The sequence below is a fragment of the Cebidichthys violaceus genome, unplaced genomic scaffold (assembly GCF_023349555.1).
Source record: "Cebidichthys violaceus isolate CVI_PGR_0920_01 unplaced genomic scaffold, fCebVio1.0.p SCAF_11, whole genome shotgun sequence".
In the NCBI taxonomy this organism is placed as follows: Eukaryota; Metazoa; Chordata; class Actinopteri; order Perciformes; family Stichaeidae; genus Cebidichthys; species Cebidichthys violaceus.
Genome location: NW_027176274.1, coordinates 2305147 through 2332726, shown reverse-complemented (window position 1 = coordinate 2332726; position 27580 = coordinate 2305147). Strand labels below are relative to the sequence as shown.

The 27580-nt window shown below is 44.4% G+C and overlaps 1 protein-coding gene across 1 annotated transcript in view; it reads right to left on the bottom strand.

The window, feature by feature from the left end:
- tbx15 (T-box transcription factor 15) overlaps positions 1–27580 on the bottom strand; it is a 27621-nt gene extending 41 nt beyond the window's left edge. Inside the window, exons 1-8 of the mRNA XM_068734369.1 lie at positions 27394–27580; positions 21134–21341; positions 18232–18333; positions 12311–12482; positions 7130–7297; positions 6953–7017; positions 2546–2643; positions 1–771 (exon numbers count right to left, since the gene is read on the bottom strand). The exon at positions 1–771 is cut by the window's left edge and continues 41 nt beyond it. Coding sequence (XP_068590470.1) covers positions 1–771; positions 2546–2643; positions 6953–7017; positions 7130–7297; positions 12311–12482; positions 18232–18333; positions 21134–21341; positions 27394–27580 — 1771 coding nt within the window. The remainder of the gene's footprint in view (positions 772–2545; positions 2644–6952; positions 7018–7129; positions 7298–12310; positions 12483–18231; positions 18334–21133; positions 21342–27393) is intronic.

Genomic DNA, 27580 nt, shown 5'->3' with positions numbered 1-27580 from the left:
GACGGCCGTCGCAGGAGCCGCTGCCCTGCTGGCCGCTGGCGTTGCCGATCATGTGCATAGTGTCCATGCTTCCGTTGGACAGGTACTGGCGCTCGGCGAAGGCCCCGGCGGGGGACGAGGAGCAGAGCAGGCCTCCCTGGGGCTTCTCGGGGCTGGCGGCCAGGCGGGGGGAGGTGGGGAAGTTGTATCCGTACAGGTTGTAAGGGTTGTGCAGGGAGAAGGCGTTGTAGGAGCCCTGCTGCACGTGGTGGTGGCCCCCGCCGAACATGTGGGCGGAGGAAGGGGAGGATCCGGACGAGGAGGACGAGGCGGAGCCGGAGCCGCCCCCGGCCTGCATCACGTACTGGAGCTGCGAGGCCGGGAAGGAGCCCAGCTGGCCGCCGTAGGCGTCCATCTTGGCTCCGGGGCCGCCGCCGCCGGCGTGAGCGCCGCCCTGCATGCCGGCGGCGATCAAGGAGGAAGTCCTCTGCGGCAGGAAGGACTCAGAGGGCTGAGCGGAGGCCACGCCTCCCCCCGCGGCCTGCAGGCGTCCGTAGGAGCTGTCGGCCAGGCCGCCGTAGCCCTGCAGCGCCGCCATGTTGCTGCGGGCGCAGGCCGGGTACTCGGACAGGCCCAGGTTGCAGAGCTGGCTTTCCCTGCAGCCCACATTGAAGGTGTTGGGGGCAAGGTGGAAGGTGGGAGGGGAGCAGGAGGGGGACAGGAGGTGGGCCGCACCAGAGGGGGAGGGGGTTCCTGTGCTGGAGGTGGTGGGAGAAGTGCCTGTGCTTCCACCTGGAAGACATACGGAGAAAGACAAAGTGAAACACAGATCTGACAGAAGAGCACTACATTCCAAAGATCCTGATGTATAAGTACACCGAGCTCTGCTGGTAAACCTCTCAGTACTTCATTCAGCACTTTAAAGCTGTAGTTCCCAGGAGGCGGAGCTTCTGTCAACAGGTGTTCTGCACACTGACGAAGGTCCTTTAGGCTGATAGATACAGATAAAGAGTTCTCTGCAGAGATTTAAGTGTCGGGATGTTTATTCTATCACTTTGAGCTTTTTTCATACTTCCATGTTCAAGCTATGTTGCCGTTTATGAAAGCAGAAAATCACCATTTAAAGACGTTAGTTTGGCTGGACTGATTCAAGAGGAGTGAAACGATAGCTGTGGGATATCGATCGCGGATTCCTTCTATTAATGAGAATTTGGCCGGGTTTCATCCGGCTGTTGGAGAAATTCAGCCTGAACCGTCAAAAAACGAGGAGGAGGCAGAACTAAACAATCCAGGACTCGCTTGGCCGGGGTTCTGATTTTGCGCCATATGCATTCGATAATATCGCTAGAAGATGGAGGGAGGGAGGGGATGAAGAAAAGAGAGAGAGAGAGAGAGAGAGAGTGAGAGAGAGCGAGAGAGAGAGAGAGAGTGAGAGAGAGAGAGAGAGAGAGTGAGAGAGAGAGAGAGAGAGAGAGAGAGAGAGAGCAAGGTAGACTTCAGGAGGAGAGAGAAGAATAGTTTGGTGATGTCATGTTTTCCTCTGGTGAAGGGCTCGAGGTGCTTCAGTGCCGGAGGGGGAATAGTTGATTATATGAAAGGAAAAGGGTGTCTGGTGCCATAAGGACGCGCACACACACACACACACACACACACACACACACACACACACACACACACACACACACACAGAGGACTTTGATTGAACCCAAATCACTTTGAAAGGAGTTTAATGATAACAAACAGGAATACGGAGCGTCACGTCATGCTGACCTTCCAGAGGTGACCGGAGGCGGATGAAACGGAGCGGCTCCAGGGCCCTGACGAAAAGACCTCGTCCTGGGGCCTTGGAGCCGAGACCCAAAAAAAAAAAAAAATGGGGGGGAGGTGTAGACCCCCCGAGCTGACGCCAGACTCGTGTCGCGAGGAGGCCGTCCAAAAAGACGATGTTTTTAATGTGTTTTAAGAGTTCAGCAGAGCTGCCAGAGCAGCAGCGCCACGGAGCATCAGCAGCAAACTCTTCTGCATTTATGCTAATTTAATGACCACAAGTTGACACATGGAAGTGAGCCATCATAGAAGAGACAGCAGTGAGTATTATGGGATACCACGGCGGTTCTCAAAGGGGTCGCCGGTTTCATTTCTCTGTTATCCTGAACACAACAACGTTACAGTTTTGATATGAAGACTTTAAATGTCTTGTGGTTTTAGACAGCATGCAACATTATATATATATATATATATATATATATATATATATATATATATATATATATATATATATATATATATATATATATATATGAGAGAAATCATCATTATCTTCCACCAATATTGTTCATCAGCAATGAACTTACCACATTCTGCCAATCAGAGGCAGAGTAAGGCGGGTCTTCTACAATCAATCAAACTACCGTAAATAATGTGAAAAGAGGGCACGTCAACATTTCTTTTTTTTTTTTTAAACCTCTCTTGCACACTTTTTGCTGCTGTGACTTTGGGATTATAAGTTCATAATTAGAAGGAGGAAGGACAGACGGAGGGATTTGTTGAATGTGTATTCACACACCTTGCTGTTTCTGCATGTTGGTGAAGTCTTCAAACGTGAGGGTCCTCACAGGAGGTCTCCAGAAAGCATAGGTCTCCATGATGGCCTCCAGGCCGGTCCTGACGGAGACACAAACAAGAGACAGAGACACTTCAGAGCAGCAACAGGACGCGATGGTGGCCTCTGAGGGACAGTTCTTTATCTTCCCTATTTATTCTCTATTAACATGGAAACTGCAACATTAAATAATAACTGTAAGATCTGTGATGTGTTCTTATTCCTACGAACTTGTTTTCTTTTTGCTCGTACATTTTTATTACATCGTTGGCAATAAAATTTTATTTTTTAACATTTTTCTTTTCCTTTTGGTGTATTTATGTTTGCATGAATGGAAATGAGCTTTGACACACCGATGTGCTGAACATGAAATCATTGCCTCAATAAAAAGAAAATATTTGAGGTAAAAATAAAAACATGTTTTATGAGTCACTTTAAGTGCTATAATGTCAAATCTTTCCAGTTTGCAGTCTTTTTTTATTCTGTTATTCCTATTCAACTGAACCACACTTTACATTAACGACATCTTTGAAAACGTGCCAAAATAAACGTCACTTTTAACTTTATTATTACAAAACATATGACCAATGCACATCTGTCTGTGACGATGGAAATAAGAGAAAATAATCAACTGACGAGAGAGAGGAAGTGATGTCATGAGAGAACGAGAGAGAGGAAGTGATGTCATGAGTGAACGAGAGCGAGGAAGTGATGTCATGAGCAAACGAGAGAGAGGAAGTGATGTCATGAGAGAACGAGAGAGAGGAAGTGATGTCATGAGTGAACGAGAGAGAGGAAGTGATGTCATGAGCGAACGAGAGCGAGGAAGTGATGACATGAGCGAACGAGAGCGAGGAAGTGATGTCATGAGCGAACGAGAGCGAGGAAGTGATGTCATGAGCGAACGAGAGAGAGGAAGTGATGTCATGAGTGAACGAGAGAGGAAGTGATGTCATGAGCGAACGAGAGAGGAAGTGATGTCATGAACGAACGAGAGAGAGGAAGTGATGACATGAGCGAACAAGAGAGAGGAAGTGATGTCGTGAGCGAACGAGAGAGAGAGGAAGTGATGTCATGAGCGAACGAGAGAGAGAGGAAGTGATGTCATGAGCTGGATCCATTAAAAACAGCAGCATGCTTTTCACTGAGGGTGATGTTTCATGTTGAATCTGTACATGGTTCTCCTTCCTGCTTGATTTACCCCCCCCCCCCCCCCCCCCCCACACCGTGTTATTTTAGGGCCACTAACTCCTCGGCCTCGTTAGTGCGCCGCGTTAACCGCCGCCATCACTGCACTCATTCATACCAACCCGAAAAAAGCCAAACAAATGAGCCGTATCCCTCCGCTGCTGCAGGCCGTAAAGCCTGCAACACCTGAGCCTTTTATATTAAGACGCTATTAACAAAGTCAGAAGGAGGAAAACTTCATTTTGAGGATTAGCAGTGCCGGTCTATTAATGTCTATTAATGTCTATTCATGTCTATTAATGTCTATTAATGTCTATTCATGTGGATCTAGTCGGTAACGTTCCACAGGAAACCGGCTGCGTTCACACTGCAGTCATTCTACCGCTGAAATCCAAAGAAACGCTGCTTTCTATGACTGTTAACGTCGCTCACAGTCTATATAGATATATCTATATATATAGATATATCTATATATAGACTGGCAGCGCAACAACAAAACAAAAGATGTCTCACCTGTTTTTAATGTCTACAGATTCTTGTTTGCAGCAAATTTGAGTTGCAGCTTCCTTCAACTTTTTTGCAGAGTTGATGGTTTAAGTGAATTAAACATGGAAAAAGTTATTGTTTCACCTTTTTTTTTTATTGCTTCACTGCAGAAACTTTATCAAAAACTAGATAAGCTCATAGTTTAGATTTAGTGTTGTTTGTATTCTATCTACCGTCCGGTACTCTGAGAGTGATGTCAGCACGGCCGTCACTGCAGCGAGCCATGTTCAAACGCCACTTTAAATCAGACTCACAGTCTCCTCTGGTGAGTTTAGAAGCGTCTTAATAAAGAGTCATTAATAATAATAATAATAATAATAATACATTAAAATAATAATAATACATTAAAATACTACTAATAATAATAATAATACATTCAAATAATAATAATAATAATACATTCAAATAATAATAATAATAATAATAATACTACAATAAAATAAGATACATTTAAATAATATTAGTAATAATAATACAATAAAATAATAAGAATACATTAAAATAATATGAATAATAATAATACATTAACATAATAATAATAATACATTAAAATAATAATAATAATAATAATAATACATTATAATAATTAAAATAATACAAATAACCAGCAGCACTTAAAATCAGATCTGGCCCCATGGAAGGAAAATTAAATTGTCCAGAGTGACTTCCAGTATAAGATCAATTAAACTCCTAAATTACTATAATTCTAATAATATATTAATATGATATCATGTATAATAATTTAAAGATCAGGCATTAGAGCTGCAGCTTCACTTCACAATATTCATGACCGATCACAGATTAAGAACACAAAGACCAGACGTTTTAAAGAGGACTGTGGAGCGTCGGAGGCTCCCGAACATTCAAATCCCAACATGGCCGACTGAAGGGGGGGGGCGGGGGGGAGTCCTGAGTGGATATGTGAGGACAAATTCATTCTCTCTCTCTCTCTCTCTCTCTCTCCAGACAAATATATCTCACGCTCCGTTATCTTTTCATCTGTTGCTTTCCTGCAATGAAATTGTAATGCCAGTTCATAAATCAAACAGTCTATTGTTTGAAAAATGGAAAAAAAGATGTCTCAAATGTCTTGCGTGCCAATAATGCAGACCAGATGGAGGGGGGGGGGGCCTGCTTTCATGTGCGGAGGGGTCTGGTGGTTCAGTGTACACCCCCCCCCCCCCCACCCCCCCCCCCCCCCCCCCCCCCCCCCCCCTGCTTCCTCCTCTCCTCCACAAATGTTGTATATGATAATTCAGAGAGAGAGAAAGAGAGGAGAGGAAGCGAGTGAGGAGGAAACGTATCTAAAGCGCGCTCAAAAGCATGTGTGAGGTTCAGTAACGTGGTTTCCAGGAGCCAATAGGAGCGCTCCCTCTGGATGATGTCAGCACACCTGTGGCGACAACACAGCTGATGCAACAGCTGACGTGAAAAAAAAAAAATGTCTGACCAGTCGGGTTGTGTGCGTCACAGAGTCTGTCCGCACGGTGGGTGGGAATTTTCACTTTTGTCTTTATTAACAGAATGTAGTATAAATGAGTGTGTGAGTGGTGTGTGGACAAAGCCCTCAGTAGAAAGCTTCAGCACACAGAGAGGAATGAAGGTGTGAAGGTTGGTGGATGTCAGAACTACTGAAGTGGAGATTTCTGGATCAGAGTGTGAGAAAAACTCCATTGATAGAAAAGCTCCTTTAAAGAGACGTTTAGTTAAAGTCCAGACATTTAGAAGAGTCTCCAGGTGAAGAGGGTCACAACATGAACTAGTAGATATCACCATCACACTTCACCACTTCATCACTCACATCAACACCAGCAGCTATTCCGTTACAAGTTCTCTGAAATGTTATGTTTAAATATGCAAATTAGGCTTCTTCTAATGGTCACTTTTGATGAATTTAGGGAGAAATCTGCAGACAAAAAACATCTAAATGTGTGTTCTGGATGTTTTCTTTCCACTAGTGTGAAAGAAAACATTGTTGTGGAAGTAAAAATAGACCAAAATCTCTCTAAATTGACCAGAGCATGAAAAGCCTGTAATGTCTCGCCTTAAAGGAGTCGTAAAAAATCATGATGTCAGCGTTAATAACCCTGCATGGGTTCGGTGATTTGCAAGACTAAAGATGTCTAGACGTCTAGGTTGAAGTGAGCTACGCTTCAGCTCTGCAGCTCCTGAATGTGAGTCTTTTGTTTTACAGTTTGTTTCAGTCCTGTGTGTGTGTGTGTGTGTGTGTGTGTGTGTGTATCTCTGCGTCTGTCCGCGGCTAATATCTCATTCTGCTGCAGCAAACTGCACAATATTTTGGGTGTTCAGTTTTGGCAGCATGTTTACTAAGGACCTGTCATGGCTGCGACAAACAGGGGAGACAGTTTACTCACTTTCTATTGTTTTCGTACGTTTGGCTAACCGCTAACTGCTAACCGCTAACAGCTAACGGAACTACAAGATATGTCAGATATGAAGATTTGCTCTCTTTGCAAACAGACAAAGCAGCTGTTCTTATTTGTACGTTCTGTCCTCACACCGTTGTTACAGGTTACACAGATTAAAAGCTGACTGGTCTGTGTGGAGCACATTAAAAGCGGTGTAGCAGGCCGCGTCGTGCAGCTGCTCCGTCAGCAAACGGACGTGGGGACGAACCTGTTTCTCCCAGAGTCCCTGAATCCTTTGGCGAACGGGTTCCGGTCGATCTTTAGTCTGGTGATCTGCAGACGAGGAGAACGTGGAGAGGATGAACGTGTGACTGTTCTAAGCTTGAAATACACTTAAATATATCAACATCTGAGTGCTAAACAACAATAAGGACGGTAAACACACCTGCTGGTTCTGGTAGGCGGTGACGGTGGTGAACACGGTCTCGGGGAAGCTGAAGGTCTTCACTCCCTCCCCGCTCGGCACCGCCTTGTTTTGAGACAGCTCGCTGCTGAAGTCCTTCCTGATGACGTGAACGCGAGGCTGATACTTGTGCATCGAGTGGAGGATGATCTGAAGATGTGAGAGGAAAAGAAAAAAAACTGTTGACGTAAGCATAATAAAGGATTTATTAACGTTAAGAAGGCGTTCTTCTCGCTTTACGTTCTGTAATTAACTGTTAATAAATGCATAGTGAAATATGTCTTGATCTAATCATTCAGCGAAAAACGTTGGTAAAGGTTTAACGATGATATAGTAAATATAAATACATTAGTTTATAACGCCATTATAAACTATTTTAACAACCTCAGAAGGCTTTTATTACCGTTCTTAAGCAGTCAATAAACGTATTATAACGTATTGTAAATGTCTTATAGTAGAACAATAAACATGTTTAAAATGCTATCATTAACACTTAGTCTTATTAACACGTCAAGTACTAATGAGGGTGTTATTACCTATTAACTAAAGCTTATTATAAGGACCCTAACATGAGGAATTATCCAAATATCGAACATTTTGCCGGTCCCCTCTTTCTTTCATCCCTTTGAAGTTGTAGTTACTGCAGGAAAACATTTCTATGAATCTGTTTTTGGCTTGTAATACATAATTAAATGACCAGGGGGAACATTGCTTTAATGGCACAGTGACAGGCTACACGTGTGAAAGATGTTAAACTCCTGCTGGGTCAGGTTTCAAAGAGGACTCGACGAGTAGTCGTGGGGGGTCAGGGGGTCAGGAAGTGATTCTGGTCTTCATGCATTAAGAGGTGTATCACAAATCCACATGAGCCTTTATCAACTCCACACAACTTAAAGTCTCAGCCTGTAACTCCACTCCTCTCTAAGTCTTTCTGCAGCGTCAATTAGCTCCACCGCTCCTCCGTCAGAGCCACGTGACGCCAAGCGGAAACCGAGTTCACGCTGCGACGCCGCCGGCCGGAGGGAGCGAGGATTATTTCACAGCGGCGTCGAGACGGTGTCGGCCTCGGCGGAGCCTCAGCGGAGCCTCGGGGCCTCGGGGCCTCGGTCTGCTCCTGATTAATCCGAGAGCGAGAAAAACCTTCTCAGAGCCAAAAGTCCCTCAGCTCTGCTACAAACAGAGGGGGTCACTTCAAACCAGGGCTGTGTGTGGGGGGGGGGGGGGCATCTATTTAATGCTCCAGACCTCAAATCATACACTCACCATACAAACACAATATGACTGGATACACACACACACACACACACACACACACACACACACACACACACACACACACACACACACACATTCATGCTAATAATCTCCCTCAAAAGGTTTGCCTCCATCTGCCCAGAAGTCACCTGTCAATCAAACTTGGTGGGCGGAGCTGTGGAGTCAGTAGACGTTGTGTTTTACCAACAAACAAAAAATGGATGTCGTACAAGAAATACTTCCTGTTATCATTTTTAAAACTTTGCTGCAGACGTTAGAGTAAAAACAGAGAACAGGTTCGTGAAGCGGATGCAGGTTGAATCACAGTCGTGTTTTAGGAATAGAGATGTCATCACACACACACACACACACACACACACACACACACACACTCTCAGGGCCCAGAGGAGCCTGAGGTGACGTCGACTCTCTGAACCACTAAAGACTCGGAGGACATCAGCTGACCGGGGCTGAAGAGGTGACGTTCACACCCTGTCAGATGAACTTATCGCTCATGAAGCACGTTTCAAACACAGCGAGAGACAGCTGATCAAAGCAGCGACCGACTCAGTCACATGTGTGAGATGACATGCTGTTACAGTTATTGACCGTATACGTGCGTGTGTGTGTGTGTGTGTGTGTGTGTGTGTGTGTGTGTGTGAGCGCATCATTTATTACACAGCCGTCACGTGAAAATGTGTCAAACAGAGGAACGTTGAAAGCAGAGTTTGCGGAGAAGGTTTTGAAGGTTCTCACACAAACATCGGGTCGTTAACAACAGAGAGGCTGAGAGGCAGAAAGAGGAGCGTTCTGCCCAGAGCTCACTTTATGAGGAGGGGTTTTCCACACAGGCGACGAGGCGGATCTGATGAAGCCGACGAGTCACAAAGACTTTCACAGCAGCACGATGTGTTCAAAGACGTCGAGCGTTTGATGGTTGAAACGGAACACAAACGTGGCTTTTTGACTTTTCTCTATAAATCCAGCGACACGTTGGGAATATAATAGTTTACATTTAGCTTTATTGTGGTTTTATCTTTGATGACATCACTGATACTGAACGTTTTAATCATGAAATACACTTTCAACTATCAATGAATCATATTCTATGAACTCAATAAAGTTTTAATCTATTTTTTTCTTCCATGAAATGTTTTCTTTCAGACTAGCAGAAAGAAAACATCCAAAAATACACATTTAGAGGTTTATTTTGATATTTGTGTCTGGAGGTTTCTCCCTGAATCCACCAACAGTTACCATTAGATAATGCCTCATTTGCATATTGAAACATAACATTTCGGGGGAAGTGTAACGATGGTATGTATTAGTTTGTTTTTTCACGCTGTAAGTAGAGTTTAACGACTAACGGCCTGTGATTTACACTGAAGGAGCGAGCGAAGCGTTGATTGCTTTAACGAGGATCTCTTTCCTGTTAAATCACAAAGCGCTGCTCAGACGCAGCTTCAGGCCCAGTTTATCGGTCTGACATGATGGATGTCCTCTCAGACTCTGCTTCTGTTGACGTCGGATGATTCACGGCAACACGTCTGCTTCTGATGAGGCCACGAGTCGAGGAGGAGCGCTTTTGGTTCTGAAAACAGCTTCGACACGACAGGAGGCGTCGGGCCGCCGGGGAGCGAAGAGAAGGAGCTGCTGGGTTTTACTGTGGGTTCAGTCTGCTTCAACCGAACGAAGCCGGCGCTCTGAGGAGCTCTGCACATTCCCCAGAAAAAGACCGGGAGAAAAAAAGGGGGACGTTTGATTTATGAGGTTCAATTTCTCTTTTCAGATTATTTCACGGGTTTTTAAAAGACATACTTTTGCACAAGTTAAGCGTTAATATTTAAGAGCGGCACAATGTGTTCTCAGCATTACGTCGTAGTTTGAATCCAGCGTAGCTGCAGAAGGAAAGTCATCGTCTTTAAAGCTTCATTAATCCTCTTCTGGCCACAGAAACAGCAGAAGATACGCAGACGGTCTGGTTCTCCGTTCTCCGTTCTCCGTTCTCCGTTCTCGCGTACATCTCGTGCGCAGCGTCTCCTCAGTGTGACCGTGTCACTCAGAACTAGATCTCTCAGAGGCTTCAGGCTGAGCAGCAGGCGGTCCTCTGCTGCCGAACATCTATTCAAACGTGCGTTGTGTGTTGCAGCTGGTATGGATAGTTCTGATGCAAAATATTCACATGAGAGTGTGACGCATTTGTTTCCCGTGTTGCGCAGTCATCCCGGCCCCGGTGTGTGACGGTTAACCTAACAGAACTACAGTAGAAGAAGTCATCGCTGACTCGGTTCCACGCGGGACACGGAGCAGAGGTCTCCTGTGTGAGAGTGGAACACTTAAAGGATCGTTCATTTCACCATCTCTCCTGAGAAGCGGTCCATCAAACAAGAACCGACTTCAGTGTCAATTGAAGTCAACCGACTCCTTACAGTAATGACTGGGTCTTTAGCTTGCTAACGCTAACGCTAGCGCACTTTAACAGACTATAGGAGCTTGTGGGCTCCAGACGGTTTACTGAAACGTGACCGGTTTTTATTTGTTATTTTTATAAAATAGTTAGTAAGAAAAGTATTTTCTTTAGCTTCATTGCAGGTTTTTAAACATAAGGACCAACCAAAGTTATAATCAAAAGCTAATTCACTTTTCCTCCACCTTAAATTGCCCCGTTTGTCCCATGAAACCTAATTCTAACTGCAGAAAAGAATAAAGCGCCAATAAGGGACTGGCTTTAGCTCGCTGCCCACTCGCCGATTACACAGGAGGACGGCAGTAAATCCAGAAAATTGTGGTTTTAACGTGATGCATTAGAGTTAAATATTTCACCTACAGTATGAAACCCACATGACACCGTCAGAGCAGCCAAGAACCAATAAGAGGCTCACTTTAGCTCGCCACCTCTGCTGCTGCCCGGCTGCAGGCGAGGCAGTAAATCAGGCAGGCTGCGGTCGGTGTGGCAGCCGGAGCGTCCTACAAATCAAATCCAATCATTAAGCGCCTTTAACGAAACCGTTCGGTTACAGAGAGCGCTCCACAGAGCACGGAGGAAATGAATATTACGTATAAAAAAAAAAAACACACAAGGGCCCCGGGTTCAAATCCCAGACCTCTAATATCTTCTCCACGCTAATCCTCCAACCGCACAACATTCAGTCAGCGTGGACCGTCTTCAAAAGGAGAGCGTGGGAGAGCCGACTGTCAAGTACCGCAGGAAAATCAGTCTCACGGCTCTGTGACTCACGACAGCACCGAGGACCGGGTCCACGTTCCTGTCAAGCAGACGCATCGAGAACGTTTCGGTTCCCAAAGAAAAGAAAAAAGGAAAATCGGCCTCGCTGCTCCATCAGCGGATTCATTCCTGCAGCAGCGAGGAGTTTAAAATGAAGCTAATAAATCACAGCTTCAACATTTAGACCCGAAGCGCTTTCGGCTGAAATAGCTATCGTCTCTGTCACAGGTCCCGATGCGGACTCGGTTTAAAAATACGGATCTGATTCGTCTTGTTTCTTTTTGAAAAATCTCTTCAATTTAAGTGATTTGTGAGGCGCATAAAAAAAAATCATAACTAATAATCCCCCATTAAAAGGAATGGAATATCAAGCTGCATTTGAACCGTTCTCTTTGTCACATGTTGCATTTAGGTCATATGGGAAATATCAGAATTAAAAGTGCACGAGCGTGCAACACGTGCAGAGGAAAAGTCAGCTCTGAAGATGAAATAAACCCAAAACAGAGAGTTCTCTTATTGCTGGATATTGTTCGAGTTGTCATATTTGTCATTAACATGGAGCTCTTTAAAGACGCTCTAAATATCTAAATTGAGTCATACACGAACACAAAGAAGCCGTGACCACAGGTTCGTGTTTGCGGCGTTGCGTAGAAGCTCTCGGCGGTGAAAACGAGGTCCCTTACGTGTCCCTGGTCGTCCAGCTCGTTGTTGGTGAGCTTGAGCTTGTCGAAGCTGACCACCTGCCTCATCCAGGTGTCCCCCGAGGCCAGAGAGTCCGGGTGGATGTAGGCCCGCGGAGGCACCGGGGAGTCGGCGTTCCCCGCCACCATCCACTTGGAGCTGTGGTACACGTACCTGCGAGACAAGACGGGAGGGGCAAGTTAACACACATATGTACTCTGACAGCGTGTTTGTTAATCGGCAGAAGATCGGAACATTCTGCAGTATAACACTCTGCTCGTCACTTCACCGCTTGTGAAACTCGCGTGCGTCCGTCGAGGTCGCTTCGGGGTTCAACGGTTCATTCGAGTTTTTTCAAAACAAGCTCCAAACACTCGGCCACGTTGCCACAACACCGGCTTTAAGGACCCATGTGTTGTTTTCTTCATTGCGCTTGAAATTTCTACAAAGAGCAACATAAAATATTCCATATGCAGTCACACACACTCCGCCGCACAGTTTCAATTAAGCGGAGCAATAACATTTTGATGGAGTTGTGTGTGTGTGTGTGTGTGTGTGTGTGTGTGTGTGTGTGTGTGTGTGTGTGTGTGTGTGTGTGTGCGCGAGTTGGAGGCGTCGACTACGCGGCGTCCACCCGTTAAAACAGCGGGGAGAGAGAAGAAAGACTAAAAACAAGTCCAACAAACCAGCAGCCGGCACCGAGGCATCGTTTGACAAGACAAAAGGGAACGGAGAGGAAAGGAAAGGAGGGCTTAGGAACGTAAGGAAAGGATGAAGCAAAGAAATGTATGGACAGAAGATACAGAGAGAGATACATAAAGAGAGAGAGATATAGAGGTCGGATTAAAGACGAGGTGGAGGAGCGGCAGAGCGAGGTTGACAATAAGTGGAGGAGAGCGAGAGTGGAGCACAGCTGTTTGCCTTTAGTTCTGGCCCGGCGCTCGGTCCAAAGTGTTTTATCTGCAGCGTCTCTGCCAAAGTCATCACTCACTCCTGAAACATGGACAAAACTCTCATTTGGTCCTTTTGTTATTGGCTCGGAGGGGCTGCACCACGCCGTCACACACACACACACACACACACACACACACACACACACACACATATATATATAAATATATACTCAAGCGCAAACAAAACACACTCAGACACTCAAACACACACATTGACATATTTAAGAAGCATCAGGGGCGTTTCTAGACACGCCCTCTGGTCGTTGTGTTGGAGGTCAGTCAGTGAAGCCGATGCAAAAGTGTCTTAAAGTCCATTTAGAGTCAAACAGACCATAAAGCAGAGGATGCTTTAGGGGGCGGGGCTTGACAGGTGATTGACAGGTCTCTACCAGAGACGATTATACGGCGTCTCCACGTCACTCCGTCACTTCCTGTTCACTGGTCGCAAAAACACGACGGCAAAAATCACCGAACTCGAGACTTCAAAACGACGAGTCTTTGCTCAGCACAGAACATCAGGTCTGGACTCGAGTCACTGACTTAGACTCAAAAAGCTCGGCTTTCAAAGCGATGACTTGAGACGTCACTTGGATCTTCTAGTTCTAGTCTGGTTCTAAAGGGACGGTGTTTACATGGGAATGTTAAATGGTGAGATGTGGGGCAATGAACCTTTAACTACCTGCTTGTTTTTTACTTTATCTAACACCAACACACACACACACACACACACACACACACACACACACACAGCTCTGACTTTTGACCTTAACATACACACACACACACACACACACACACACACGGTGCCGGGCGTTTCTGTAATTTCCTGTTTGGAGCTCTGTTTAGGGTTTCGCTCGGCGTAGCAGGGAAAGTGTTAAGGAACGAGGAAACTTTAGCCCCAAACAGGACTGGAAATCTGATTAGCCCCCCCCCCCCACCCCCCCGCTTTCATCTTTCATAAATCTGCCATCTGGCACCCGGCACGATCAATAAAGACTGGACTTTATGTGACACTCTTACTGGACAGATGGGGGGGGGGGGGGGGGGGGCTTTCCCTTCTCAGCCAACACCAAAACCACACAGCTGACAAAACCACAAACTGTGACACACTCTCATTCTGTCCCACACACACACACACACACACACACACACACACACACACACACACACACACACACACACACACAATCACACCCACTGGGACAAACACACACTCAACAATGCGCTCTCAGCTCATCACACGTACATGCTAACACGGGCCGGCATGCCCATAAACACACACACACACACACTCACACACACACTCACACACACCTACACACACACTCACACACTTGCCAAACCGAGGCTGTATATTGGATTACTGTACTGACAGAGTAAATATTGCTATTGAATTACCATTCAGGGTTGACTGGTGTGTGTGTTCTGAGTTTGTAAGAGAAGACGTGTGTGTGTGTGTGTGTGTGTGTGTGTGTGTGTGTGTGTGTGTGTGTGTGTGTGTGTGTTGTTGGATTCTTATGAGGACCAAATGTCCTCACACACACAGACAGATACATAGAGTACATAGAGAGCAGGATTAGTGTTTACAGGGTTTAAGGTTCTGAGGTTCACGTTGGTTTGGGTTTCGGGTTGGGACGGTGATCTATGTGTATTTAATGATGATGTCCTCACAAGTATAGTAACATAAATGCCTACTTACTCTGATCCTTTCTTTCTTATAGTTAGTGGTCATTGTGTGTCTGCGAATGCTCTTCTATTCATATACTTACAACGACCAAATGTCCTCATAAAGATAGTTACAAAATTTGAAAATCTTTCAATTTCTCCAGTCCTCGTTTCTACGTGAAGTTTCATCGTTAGAAAGACAAAACACAACTTTAAACAGCAGCACAAAGGATGCTGTTTGTGTGGGTTTTTAGAACTGTTGAATATGCGTGGGTACCTGGATGTGTGTGTGTGTGTGTGTGTGTGTGTGTGTGTGTGTGTGTGTGTGTTGGGGGAATGAGGTACGCTCAGAGGAGCCAGGCGGCCCCACGCTCAGCGGCTCAGAGCTCGAGCGACCGTCCACATGAAAGAGCGGTAATATATGGAGCTTTAACGAGCGGTACCAATGAGACGCTCCTAAAGAGGGGCAGGGAGCCCAAGCAAAGCAAGGCGATTCCAATAAAGACCTTATTTCCAGACCCCAAACCCCCCCCCCCCCAGGCCCGTGAGACACACCAGTGACAGCTCCCAGCTCAGTCTGCAAAGGACTGTGGTGAAATCCACCGCCAGGAAGAACCTCTACTATTAAAGACTAACTGTTCAAGTTAACGAGATCTTCTGAGAGAGAGACAGAGAGAGAGAGAGAGAGAGAGAGAGAGAGAGAGAGAGAGAGAGAGAGAGACAGAGACAGAGAGAGAGACAGAGAGAGAGAGGGAGACAGAGAGAGAGAGACAGAGAAAGAGAGAGAGAGAGAGACAGAGAGAGAGAGAGAGAGAGAGAGAGAGAGAGAGAGAGAGAGACAGACAGAGAGAGAGACAGAGAGAGAGAGAGACAGACAGAGAGAGAGAGACAGAGAGAGAGAGACAGACCGACAGAGAGAGAGAGAGAGAGAGAGACATACAGAGAGAGAGAGAGACAGAGAGAGAGAGAGACAGAGAGAGAGAGAGAAAGAGAGAGAGACATACAGAGAGAGAGAGAGACAGAGAGAGAGAGAGAAAGAGAGAGAGACATACAGAGAGAGAGAGAGACAGAGAGAGAGAGAGAAAGAGAGAGAGACATACAGAGAGGGTGGATGTATCTGTGGTGGACTCGGTCGTTAATCAAATATTCAGTGAATATTCAGAAGCGACGCATGAAAACAAATCGACCTTCCTGTGAACGTGTTTGATGTCGGTGTGTTTTAAAACGGACTCACAGACTAGTCTCTCATGTTACTCTCATGACGTGAATTATTGTCCCGGTTTATACCCGGGACATAACTTTACAGAACTTACATTTGAACAGAACGATTCTGGTGATATTCTATATTTTTATAAATCCCACATAAATAATCCGCCCTGGTGTCTTAAATACTCAATAAAGCACCAAATATGTATCATTCCGCCACTGAAAATAGTCCCCAACAAATGCACAATTTACAGTTCGCTTGAGTGAAGTTTGATAAAAAAAAACTACAGTGCCCAGCTGTTCAAAATAAAAAAATGTAAGATTTACATCTTCAGTAGGAACAAATGGATTCATACTACAGTGCAGCCACCGACAGCTGCACACGTGCACAACATCCATTACAGTTTAACTACAGTCACACGCATGACGAGAAGAAGAAGAAGAAGAAGAAGAAGAAGAAGAGGAAGAAGAAGAAGAAGAAGAAGAAGAAGAAGAGGAGCTCCTTTGTTGTGTTTCACTGAACGTTAGACAGAAGTGTGACCGCGTGAGGACGATGAATACAGTAAATACAGTAAATACAGTAAATATAGTAAATACAGTGAATACAGTAACATCACACATTCAAGGCTGCTGACAGACTGCACTCACTACAACCCGGTCGCCACAACGTTTCTATGACCCACAGGACACGTTGAACGACGACGTTTATCAACCAAAAACACGTTTCATGAATCTGTCGCTCTTGCAGAAACACACAGTGGTTAACGTGAAGCAAGTGGTTCGGCTCAGCCAACAAAAGTACGTTAACGTTAACGTTAGAACGGAACGACTGAACGAGTCTAAGTGATTAAGCCCTGAGCTCACGTTCTAGAGTGGCATCAGGAAACAACATCGGTCACTTCTGGTCTCACACGGGACAGGAGGAGCGGTCTGCTGGGTGACAGTCCTGTTTGTTTGGCTCGTGCCCCTTAAGAGACTTTCATTCTCTTTAAACTTGTTGTTTCAGCACATCACTTTCAATAACGCTCGCTCTGTATACTGCGTCAATCTGACCGAATACAAGAACGCTCAGCAGCCTTGTTCTCGTAGATCAACACTTCATCTCTCAGCGTGTAAAAGCTGGTTCAGAGGCTGTTTCAACAACAACAACAAAAGGAAGCATCCCTCCTGAACACCAGCAGGAGACACACGGTGCCCTGGCAGCAGGTCATTTACCTGTAACTATGGCAACTCTGCCACATCATCACACAGTCACCGCTGCAGGTAAACTCCACACGTCTCACTTCTGTCACAACGCCTGAAGAGATTACATCGAGCCATCTTTAAAAACCCGGCAGGTATACGAGCAGCATCTTTCCATCCTCCACCTCGTTCTCCGTCAGCAGACGTGACCGTGGAGCGCTGTCCCGTTTGAGGCCTCTGGCTCTGCTGCTCGGCGCCAAAACGGGGATGATGAATACGTTTCAATCTCCTCTCTCCGGGCTCCAGCACCGAGGGCCGAGGATGTCGGTCTTATTACAGATCCGGAGAGATCCGTCATATACATGCAAACCGTCCTCCAGCACACACACACACACACACACACACACACACACACACACACACACACACGTTAATCACCGGTGCAAATGAACGGGGATCGGAGGAACTACTTTCTGCGCGTTGAACAATCTCTCTGCAAAATGAATATCTGCTGTTTCGGTTCAGATCCCGTTTACACGGCGCGGGTCTAAGTTCTCCGTCCGACATCTTAGACTCATCCAGCGGTGCGCTCCAGACGCAGCCTCGGCACAAGTCTACATGCAGACATGTGAGTGTGAGTGTGTGTGTGTGTGTGTGTGTGTGTGTGTGTGTGTGTGTGTGTGTTGTGTACAGCTGTGCGTTTGTTAACATTCCTGCAGACTAAAGTGGTCAAAAGCTGCTTTTTGTTTTTTTTTTGTTCTGGTGTGCAAAATACAATAACTCTGCGTCTGAACCAGCATGGAGACCGTCACGGGACTTTAACCCCCCCGGAACCCAAACGGACGAGATCACTTGGGTTCAGAGCGTCAGAGGAGAATCTCTGGGCTCAGGTTCTGAGAGATCGTTCGCTGAGGTACCTGTATCTCTTGTTGTCCACAGGCACGATGTCCATGGCGATGTAGTACTGCTGGTGAGGGTCCAGACCGGCGATCTTCACTCTCATGGCCGGAAACATCCTCCTGAAGGAGGAAAGGCAACATGGAGAGGTGAGTCATCTCTCTCTCTCTCTCTCTCTCTCTCTCGCTCCATCTGTTACGCAAATTAACGAATAAATAACCAGTGTGCTAAAAATCAGCGTAGAAGCAGACTGATGACCTCAGCAGCTGTTTGAAGCAGCAGACAAACTCACTGAACATTCTGACTCCATGACGACTGAAACTGAGATTATTCATTATATTACATATTTAACAACGAGTTTCCCTTCTTTCAACATAAGAGGTTTGATAAAAAAAAAAAAACGTTTGTGCAGAGAAATTCATATTTTTAGGAAAAAAAAACAAAAATAAAATGTATTACTTATTATTTATTTATTAAAATACATTAAATCAAAGAAGAACTCCAGACAAACAAAGAACAAAACAAAAGTTATAACTTAATTAATAATAAGAAAACAGGAGCAACGTCAACATCAAGAAGTGCTAAACACTGATGTTTAAATATATATATATATATATATATATATATATATATATATATATATATATATATATATATTTAAATGTACTGACAAATAACCCTTAAAGTATATGGTACAATATATATATTTTACTTGAACATACTGTAAATAATCCGTCACTATTTATTTGTTTCACTTCCAGAACACTGTGCCTCATAGAGGATTTATTTCTGCTCATTTTTATTTATAGATGTATTTAATATTCATTGTGTTTCATTGTAACAGTCCCGTCTCTTTATATTTATATGTATTAGTACATATTCTTTGTCCTGCTCTGTTATTCATATTTCTGTGTCGGTACATAAACAGGGATGAAACATATTCCTCGTATGTTCTGGTCCGATAATGATGGTCCTCAATGAGTCGCTGATTATCATAAATGTTTGGTCGAGTGTTTGATTTGATCAGAACTGGATTAAATGACAGCTGTGTCTTCACCACTGAATAAAGGTTATAGGGTTATATGACGTATGAACTCAGTTAATAATAATAATAATAATAATGAAGAACAAATGATGTTTTGACGCTTCGGCTCAATCACAATCTGCCAATGTATTAAATTAAATCACATTTATTTCAACATCGTTCTGCTGAAAATGAACATTTATGGGATTTGAAATTACTCTGATTTTTTAAAATAATAATATGTTGATTCGCTCTTTTCATGACAATAAAAATGATTTCCTGTTCTTCTACTCATCTCGTGAACTTTCCATATTTTTCATTATTTTTATTATATATTATTTTGAGCCACTGTGACCTCTGACCTCTGGGTTATTATTCGACTTGTCTTCATCACGTCATACATTTAAACCTGATATTGAATTCATAAATAAAAGTCCCCCACGAGGAAGTGTAAAAACAGAACGAGCTGCACCTTTGTGAAGAGCGTGCGCGTGACCGAGACGTTTCTGTTTCTTCCCTCGCGCGGAGCTTCAAACGATGAGTTTCATCTAAAGCTCGTAAATCTGAGGTCGCTAATGAGCGCTGCTCTCTGCCTCCCTTCTCCTCTGGATTTACGAGCTTATTACGAGCGGGCCGTGGAACGCGCACGAGGACGTGTCGTGTCCACCTTCGCTTTTGTTTCAGCCCCCAAAAAAAATAAAATAATATTTATATTTTATGAGCTGATTACCAATTTAAACCCAATTCATAAAAAAACAGATCGTAACGAGCGGAGGAGCTAAATGAAAATAAAAGTCTGGTTCAAAAATAACATTCAGATCTGATTTTATACATTATGAACAAACACAACGCTTCATTAATTAAACAACATTATGGGAGGTTTAAAAATCATATGGGTAAATAAACCCGGCCTTTAATAAGATAATTATGCACGAACACATATTATGTTTGAGCCATTTTGCAAGAAGAAATATTCCAAACATAAAACGCGTTATTAGCATCAACTTAACCACCATATTCAAATGATATAAAATGATACAGAAAATGTATTTCATGAAGTGATCTGAACCTTCTCCTCGTTCTTTAATACAAAGTGACGTCATGAAACGTGTGATCGCAGAAGTATTTCACTTAAAGAATATTCTCCGTTTATTCACTTCATCTCAGAACCAAACGCTTTACGCGATCACAATAAACACCGTGTTAAAGCTCGTGCGCAGTGATGTGCGCAGAGCGGGGAAGTGTTAAAAAAAAAAAAGGTTCTTTCCTGCAGGGATCCGCGGGGTCAACTTGCGCGCGCGCTCCGGTTTCGACTTGTTGGCCCGAACAGCGCGAGAGAAAAACAACGGAACAAGTTCGAGGGAGATTAATTAGAAGCAGCTCTCGTTGTTCGGAACCTGTCGCGTCACGAGGCCCTGAACGCAACACAGAGAGGCCTGCATGTGCAACACATTAACACCCTCCAAACACAGAGGTGTGTGTGTGTGTGTGTGTGTGTGTGTGTGTGTGTGTGTGTGTGTGTGTGTGTGTGTGTGTGTGTGTTCAGCTCTAACTGATATGTGTCTGTAAAAAGCACGCATTTGTGTTTGTGCATCTGCAGATTGTCGGTCTACGCATGCGCTGAATCTATGCGTTTGTGTGTCATCATTTTACCCTATAATAAATAAATATATATGTTTTTAAATAATCTCTTAATTTGAATTATAAGGAACTCACTTTTCTGTTTGTCTTCACCAAATAAAAGAAAATTAAAAAATACTTTTTAAGCGTAAAAGTTCGCCTTTTACGCACAGTCTGTGTGCGCCATGAATCTGCCGCAGAGCTGCACGTAGACCTTCTGGGGGTGCTTCAAGCAGCTGCGCGTGTTGTGCGTGTGCGTGTGCGTGTGCCCGGCCTACCTGCCCGCCTTGGTGATGATCATCTCCGTGCCGATGTCATGGAAGCGCTTCCAGAGGTCTGCGCACTGCAGCTCCACCTGGATCTCCTCCATGGAGGCCGGGGGCGACGGCTCGCAGGCGACGGGGGCCAGTTCGGCAGGGGAGCCGAAGGAGCACGACGTCCTCTCGGCCAGACCCTCTCCGTCCGAGCCGGGACTCGCCTCCGAGTCTGAGAAAGGGGGGAGAAAAAATGAGGAAGATGATGAGGAGGCAGCGCTGAAACAGAATACGCTTCTTTTTTGTTTTTACGCAGGAAACTTGGCCCGAGTGAGGAGATCGCAGTTCTCTCTGCGCTGACTCCCAAATCACCTGCAGCTTGGAGAGAGACACGGCCGAGTTTGGCTCGCCGGCCCGACTCCTCGTGGAGTTCTGGGCCGGAGTCAGAAGCAGAACCAATGTTGCGTAAAGTCTTTTGAAACGCGATGGAGAAAAATATAAAATGTCGATGGGAAGCGTTCACCCAGTTTCCCCTCAAGTGCTCCTTCAGGACCGAGTTTAGCAGACTGACCCGTTCAGACTCATCAACGCCGTCACGACGTCACAGCTGATAGAAACGTTCATTCATCCTGAACCCGATCCAGACCTACCGGGAAGCTTTCCGTCCGTCTGAGACCCGAACCAGCATGACCTCAGCCTCCGCTCCGTTCAGCCTGTTTCACTTCATTATTAAAGGGACAGTTCACCCCAGAATCACACGCTGTTCGTGTTACTTCTAGAACAATCTACAGTGTTTTGCTGTGATTTATATAATGGGACAATATGGTGCAAAAAAAGCCCACTTTAACCCAACAATCTAACTGCAGGGTGGACAAAATAACAGGAACACCTGCAGGGTGACACAGCTGCAGTCTGCAGTGAAGGTGTTGCTTCTATCTTGTCCTCCACACACATCCATCCTCACTGAGTGAAACAGGAAATTAAAAATCACAGCAGATTCTAAATCAAAACGTCTTTTTCTTCTTTGTGCCAATTACTAATAAAAACACTCCTCGACAAAAGAATGACTCTCCTCGACGGTGACGTTTCAATAACACGCGTGTGATGTTGTTCAGGGGTAGAATGGAAACCTTATGGGGTCAGATATCAAAAAGAGGCATCATAGTTTTTCCAGCTGTGATGTCGAATCGCTCAAATCTCAACACCTCAAAGCTGCACTTTGCCCGGATAAACTCTCATAAGATCACCGCGTGATCCGTCTTCCTTCACTCTCCTCAGAAATAGTTTACAGCTGAAGTTCCTCCTCCATCACCACCACCACCCAAAATCAGAATCTAATAACGTATTATTTATTGGGAGCCTCTGACACAACGAGGTCGACTTGGCAGACCGATGGCACACAAACACAGTTATGCAAATGTGGAGCTGCTGCTGAGAGACTGGACAGCGTCCCGGACGAAACGCCGCAGAGCGGCCCCCCGAGCCAACGCCGCTGGAAACGAGAGGAGCTGGGAGAGGAGTGATGGAGATAGGGAGGGAGGAGGTGAGGAGGGAGGAGGTGAGGAGGGAGGGAAGGAGGGAGGACTGTAACGACCACAGAGAGACTTTCCATCGTCTCCTCGAAGCAATCCTTCCAGTGTCGCTGCAGCCAGAGAGGACTGTCACACATGATTACTTTCCTCTTCTTCTGCTCCTAAAGACTGTTCCCACACATGCAGACACACAGTCCCCCCCCCCTCCCTCTATAAAAACACTTATTACTGCTGGTGTTACGGGAAGAGGACAGGAAGTAGCTCAGAAACTCTGATGTGAGACTGGATCCTGATCATGGATGTTCTTATAGCTGAGGTTAGAACCTTAGAACCTTAGAACCTTAGAACGTCTGCTGTGACACAAACTCCCACGAAGAGTTTCAGACACAGCGAAGACCAACAATGTTAGTTTTTAAACTTCTGATTAATGTTCAACATCAGTGAATAATTCATCTTTTAGAGGCGTAGAACACGGGTTCCTCTAGAATGAATCTAGAGACAAACTACGGTGATATTTATAAAAACTAGAATATGAACCATCAGCATATTTCTCATAAATGACTCCGTATGTACGATAAAATCTGTCTTTACATCTCGGCACAGAAACCAATATTTGAACTATTTTTGTTTTTGCGTTTCACAGAAGAAGAATATTTTTTGAAATGGGCTCTAGAGGCCAGGCAGTGATGTAGAGTTTAACTCATATTAAATATAATGTAAGCTGCTGTTTGAATGACAGTAAACATTGAACTGTGTCATTGTGTCGTACAGATGTTTTAATAAATAATAACTAGTGAAACACATTTACTTTAGTGTGAACTCTTAGATTTGTTATGAATTTATATATTTCTCTGCATGGAACACATAAAAACGTCATCAGTCTGGAGATTTTGGGGGTTTTATAATCTAGAGTTGCTTTTCCAACGTAGCAACAACATTCAACATTTAAAAAATAAGATAGAAACATGCTTTTAATATTTGCATCAAACAGAGAAGTGTCGATGAGCCTCTAGAAGAGAGAAACGTCTCCGAGGTGCAGAAGAAGCAAAGTCAGCGGCTAAACGCCCGCACACACACACACACACACACACACACACACACACACACACACACACACACACACACACACACGGCATGGAGCATAAATATTCATCTGTGAACACAGAGCAACACGTTCAGCTGAGCTGCTTCTTCATCAGTAAATCCAACTCTCTGCACATCATTGAGTAAACGAGTCTCTTCTAACCTGACTAACCCGACTAGTTTAAGTACAACCAACATGACTTTAATCAAGTTAAACCAACTCAGTATTAATCCAACGGTCATGAAGTTTACTTTAGTTTGTTTTAAAAAGATTGAATTCATTAAATGTATTCATTGTTGAACAAAACAATTTGGCCACTAAAGCAGAACGCTGTGGTTAGCCTCACACACACACACACACACACACACACACACACACACACACACACACACACACACACACTTCTTGCTGTTTAAGGCTCCAATCAGCTCGTACCAGGCTTCATTAAAACGAGGTTAGCATCCGTTGAAGGCAGCTAACTGTCCTCTGGGTCAAAGTTCACGAGCAGTACTTTATACTAAAGGGAAATATATATATATATAAATATATAACTATATATAAATATATAACTATATATAAATATATATAAATATATGTATATGTATATATATATATATATATGTATATATATATATATATATGTATATATATATATATAAATATATAACTATATATATACATATATATATATATAACTATATATATATATAAATATATAACTATATATATATATATATATACACATATATTTATATTTATATATATATATATATATATAAATATATATTTATATATATATATATATATATATATAAATATATTTATATATATATATATATATATAGTTATATATTTATATATATATATATATTTATATATTACAGGAAGGAAAAGTGCTTTTATTGACGTCATAAAGTGGTTTTTAAAATCAGACTTTTATAAATTAAATTCGCATTATATTAAGTTGTAAATGTTTAATTGAGGAGCAATTTGACACTATTATATTATTATTATTATAATGTATTATAATTATTATAATTCATCTGTAAATGATCTTGTGAGGAGACGTTGTTTCTAAAGTGTGAGCAGCAGATCAATCTCCATCATTAGATTCAGAATTATTTTTTTCTCTAATTTAAAAAAAAAATGATACAAAAGGTGCAAAAAAACATAAAATATATCAGGCGTACATTTGGAGAAACGTGTGTAAAATGCATCTTGAATCATCTGCTTCCATTTGAGGCGCAGTAATAAAACAGGATCCTCTCCTCAATGAGCTCCACGTGACGCAGACACACAATGCGCAGCGTGATGCTCAGAAAACAGCGCGTGTTTTATCGATTCTAAGGGAGGAAATTAAACAGGTTTAGGAGGTTAGCGCGTCAGAGAGTGACGCTGCTCTTCTGCGCGTGTCGTGAACATGTCAGTCGGTGTGTTTAATGAAGTCGCAGCAGATTCCTCACGCGGACAGAAGCGACGTGTCCAGCGTGTAATCAGCGAGTAACTCGATCATCACACCTGCTTCCTCCCCGATGCAGTGAAACGTTCACGCGCACGTCTCTTTCATCAGCAATGACTCCACATCTGGGTGATTTTAGTATCAGTCTTAGTTTATTATCGGGCAGAAGTCACGATGGATACAAATGAACCGATGCCTGGTGAGGATTCTGGTGTTTGTAGCGAGTTACTTATTTGCGTAATCTGTGCGTAAAAGCGGACCGTGCCACCTTCAAATGGCCCGGTCCGGATCAGGCCTTTTCATAATTAAATATCCAGTTACACTAGATGTAGTTCTTCTTGTTAATTCGTGTCTTAAATGGTAAATATTATGGACGTGTGGTTGTTTCTGGAGGTCTAACTAAACCACTTTTTCCCCTCCGCGCTGACTGAACGCTGAGCCGTTAAACGGAGCCTCGTGGTTCAGGGCCCGCGCTCAGTCCTGCCCTTGTGTCTTTGACGCTAATAAACGTGTTATACGACCGGCCGGCTTCCAGCCTCGCCTGCAGCGGAGTAAAAATAAAAAAAGGATTCCTCTAAACCACATAATCTGACCACAGAGACTCGCTGTTCTCGGCCACCGCCGCTCGACGCGCCAAAGCGGAGGCTTTAGCACCGAACAGGACCCCGCTGAACCTGCCAGGAACCCGTCTGCTAATGAGTGGGACCGGGGGGGGGGGGGGGGGGGGGGGGTCTGTAATTCATTGAGCCACAAATCCTAAAAAGTCTCCGAGACCAAAACCTACAGAGACGATGAACAGAAGCACGTCTGAGACTTTTAGAACCAAGCTGGTGGACATTAACGTTCAATCTCACCTCCGTCATCAGCTGTTCAACAACAACAACAACAACAACAACAACAACAACAACAACAACAACACGCTCCCCGTGACAGACTCGCCCCCCCCCCCCCCCCCTCCTGCTGCACTATTCATTTACCTCACAGCTTTTCTATTGTTTCAACGTGTTTTAGCGTTTCCATCACGAGCGGTTTCGGTGCATCGCGGCGCCCCGGAGGTCAGACTGCAGCGGGCCGCGCGCTCTGCGGCTCAGATCCGTCTGAAGCGTCACTTCTGTCTCTGCGGAGAGTAACGAGCCCTGCTGCGATCTCTAGATTTATTAAAGACCAATTAAATATTCAATAATTAAGAAAAGGGCCTCGTCTGAGTCCATCATATTCACCAGGGTTATAACAACGTTTTGCAAAGAGACGACTGAACTTCATCATCCGGGGTTTAAAACGAAATGTCATGTCACGAGGACGAGTTTGTTTGAACCGCGTGCACTCAAAGAGAAGCGGCTCTAAACAAGCAGCAAACATACTTCTATTACATCTGGTATTAATTCACAATGTGGAGTAATATAATAGTTAAAATGCTAAAATATGAATACATGAACGGGTACGTTGAGGCCGTGACTTTAAAATGTACCTAAAATATAAATGACTGCGAACACACCGTGTTGATAAGAGGCCTCATCTCACGTGTGTTATGAAGATATTAAACAGAAACTACATATTATCACTTTTTCATCTATTTCTATAATTAGTCCTTTATTCTACTTCGGTGTTTTTGTATTTCCTCCTCCGCGGAGGTTCGATGGTTGTTGATCTCTAAACAAAACAAGACTTTAAAATGATTTTACACGAAAGATGAAATCTTTAATTCCTCATTAATCTTCCTCACAGCTGAGACGCGTTAGACGTGTGTGTGCGCGCGCGGTGCAAGAAGGGTTTTTAGTGCAAAGTTATTCGCAATTCTGCGCAGTGATTTGGTTTCTTAGCGGACATTATCATCTGTGTTTGTCTGAGAGTTTATTCACTTCATGACGGAGCAACAAGCCGAGGCCTCCAGCGGCCGGACTGACAGCAGCTCCACTGCGCGTCGTCTTTATGTCACGTCTACATTATCGTGGGTTCCACCAGTCCGGATTTAAAACCCGGACTGAACCGCGGAGCCTCACGTCGCGTCCTGACATCTATTGTGAAGCAGTTTTAGATCGTTAGAACTCTTTCTCGGTCACGCTCCTGACGGCCCCGCAGCAGAGCGCCTCTACAGCTACGCGCCGTGTCGCGGGGTCGGGTCACCGAACGCGGACTGCGTCGCAGTTGAAACAACCGGACGTGTTTTGTTTTTGGTAAAGAGCGGTGTGGTGCATGTCTGCGCACTGACCCGGGTCCATATCCAGACAGTGCGCCGGGTCCTCTCCGTCCGCGGCGAGGCTCTCCATGGACAACTCCAGCTCCTTCTCCTCCCAGCCCCGCAGCTTCCTCTTCTTGTTGGAGCCGATCAGGGCTTCCACGGAAAACGCGTGGGCTCTCGAGCTCAGAGCTGCGGCAGATCGCCTCCTCTCACTCAT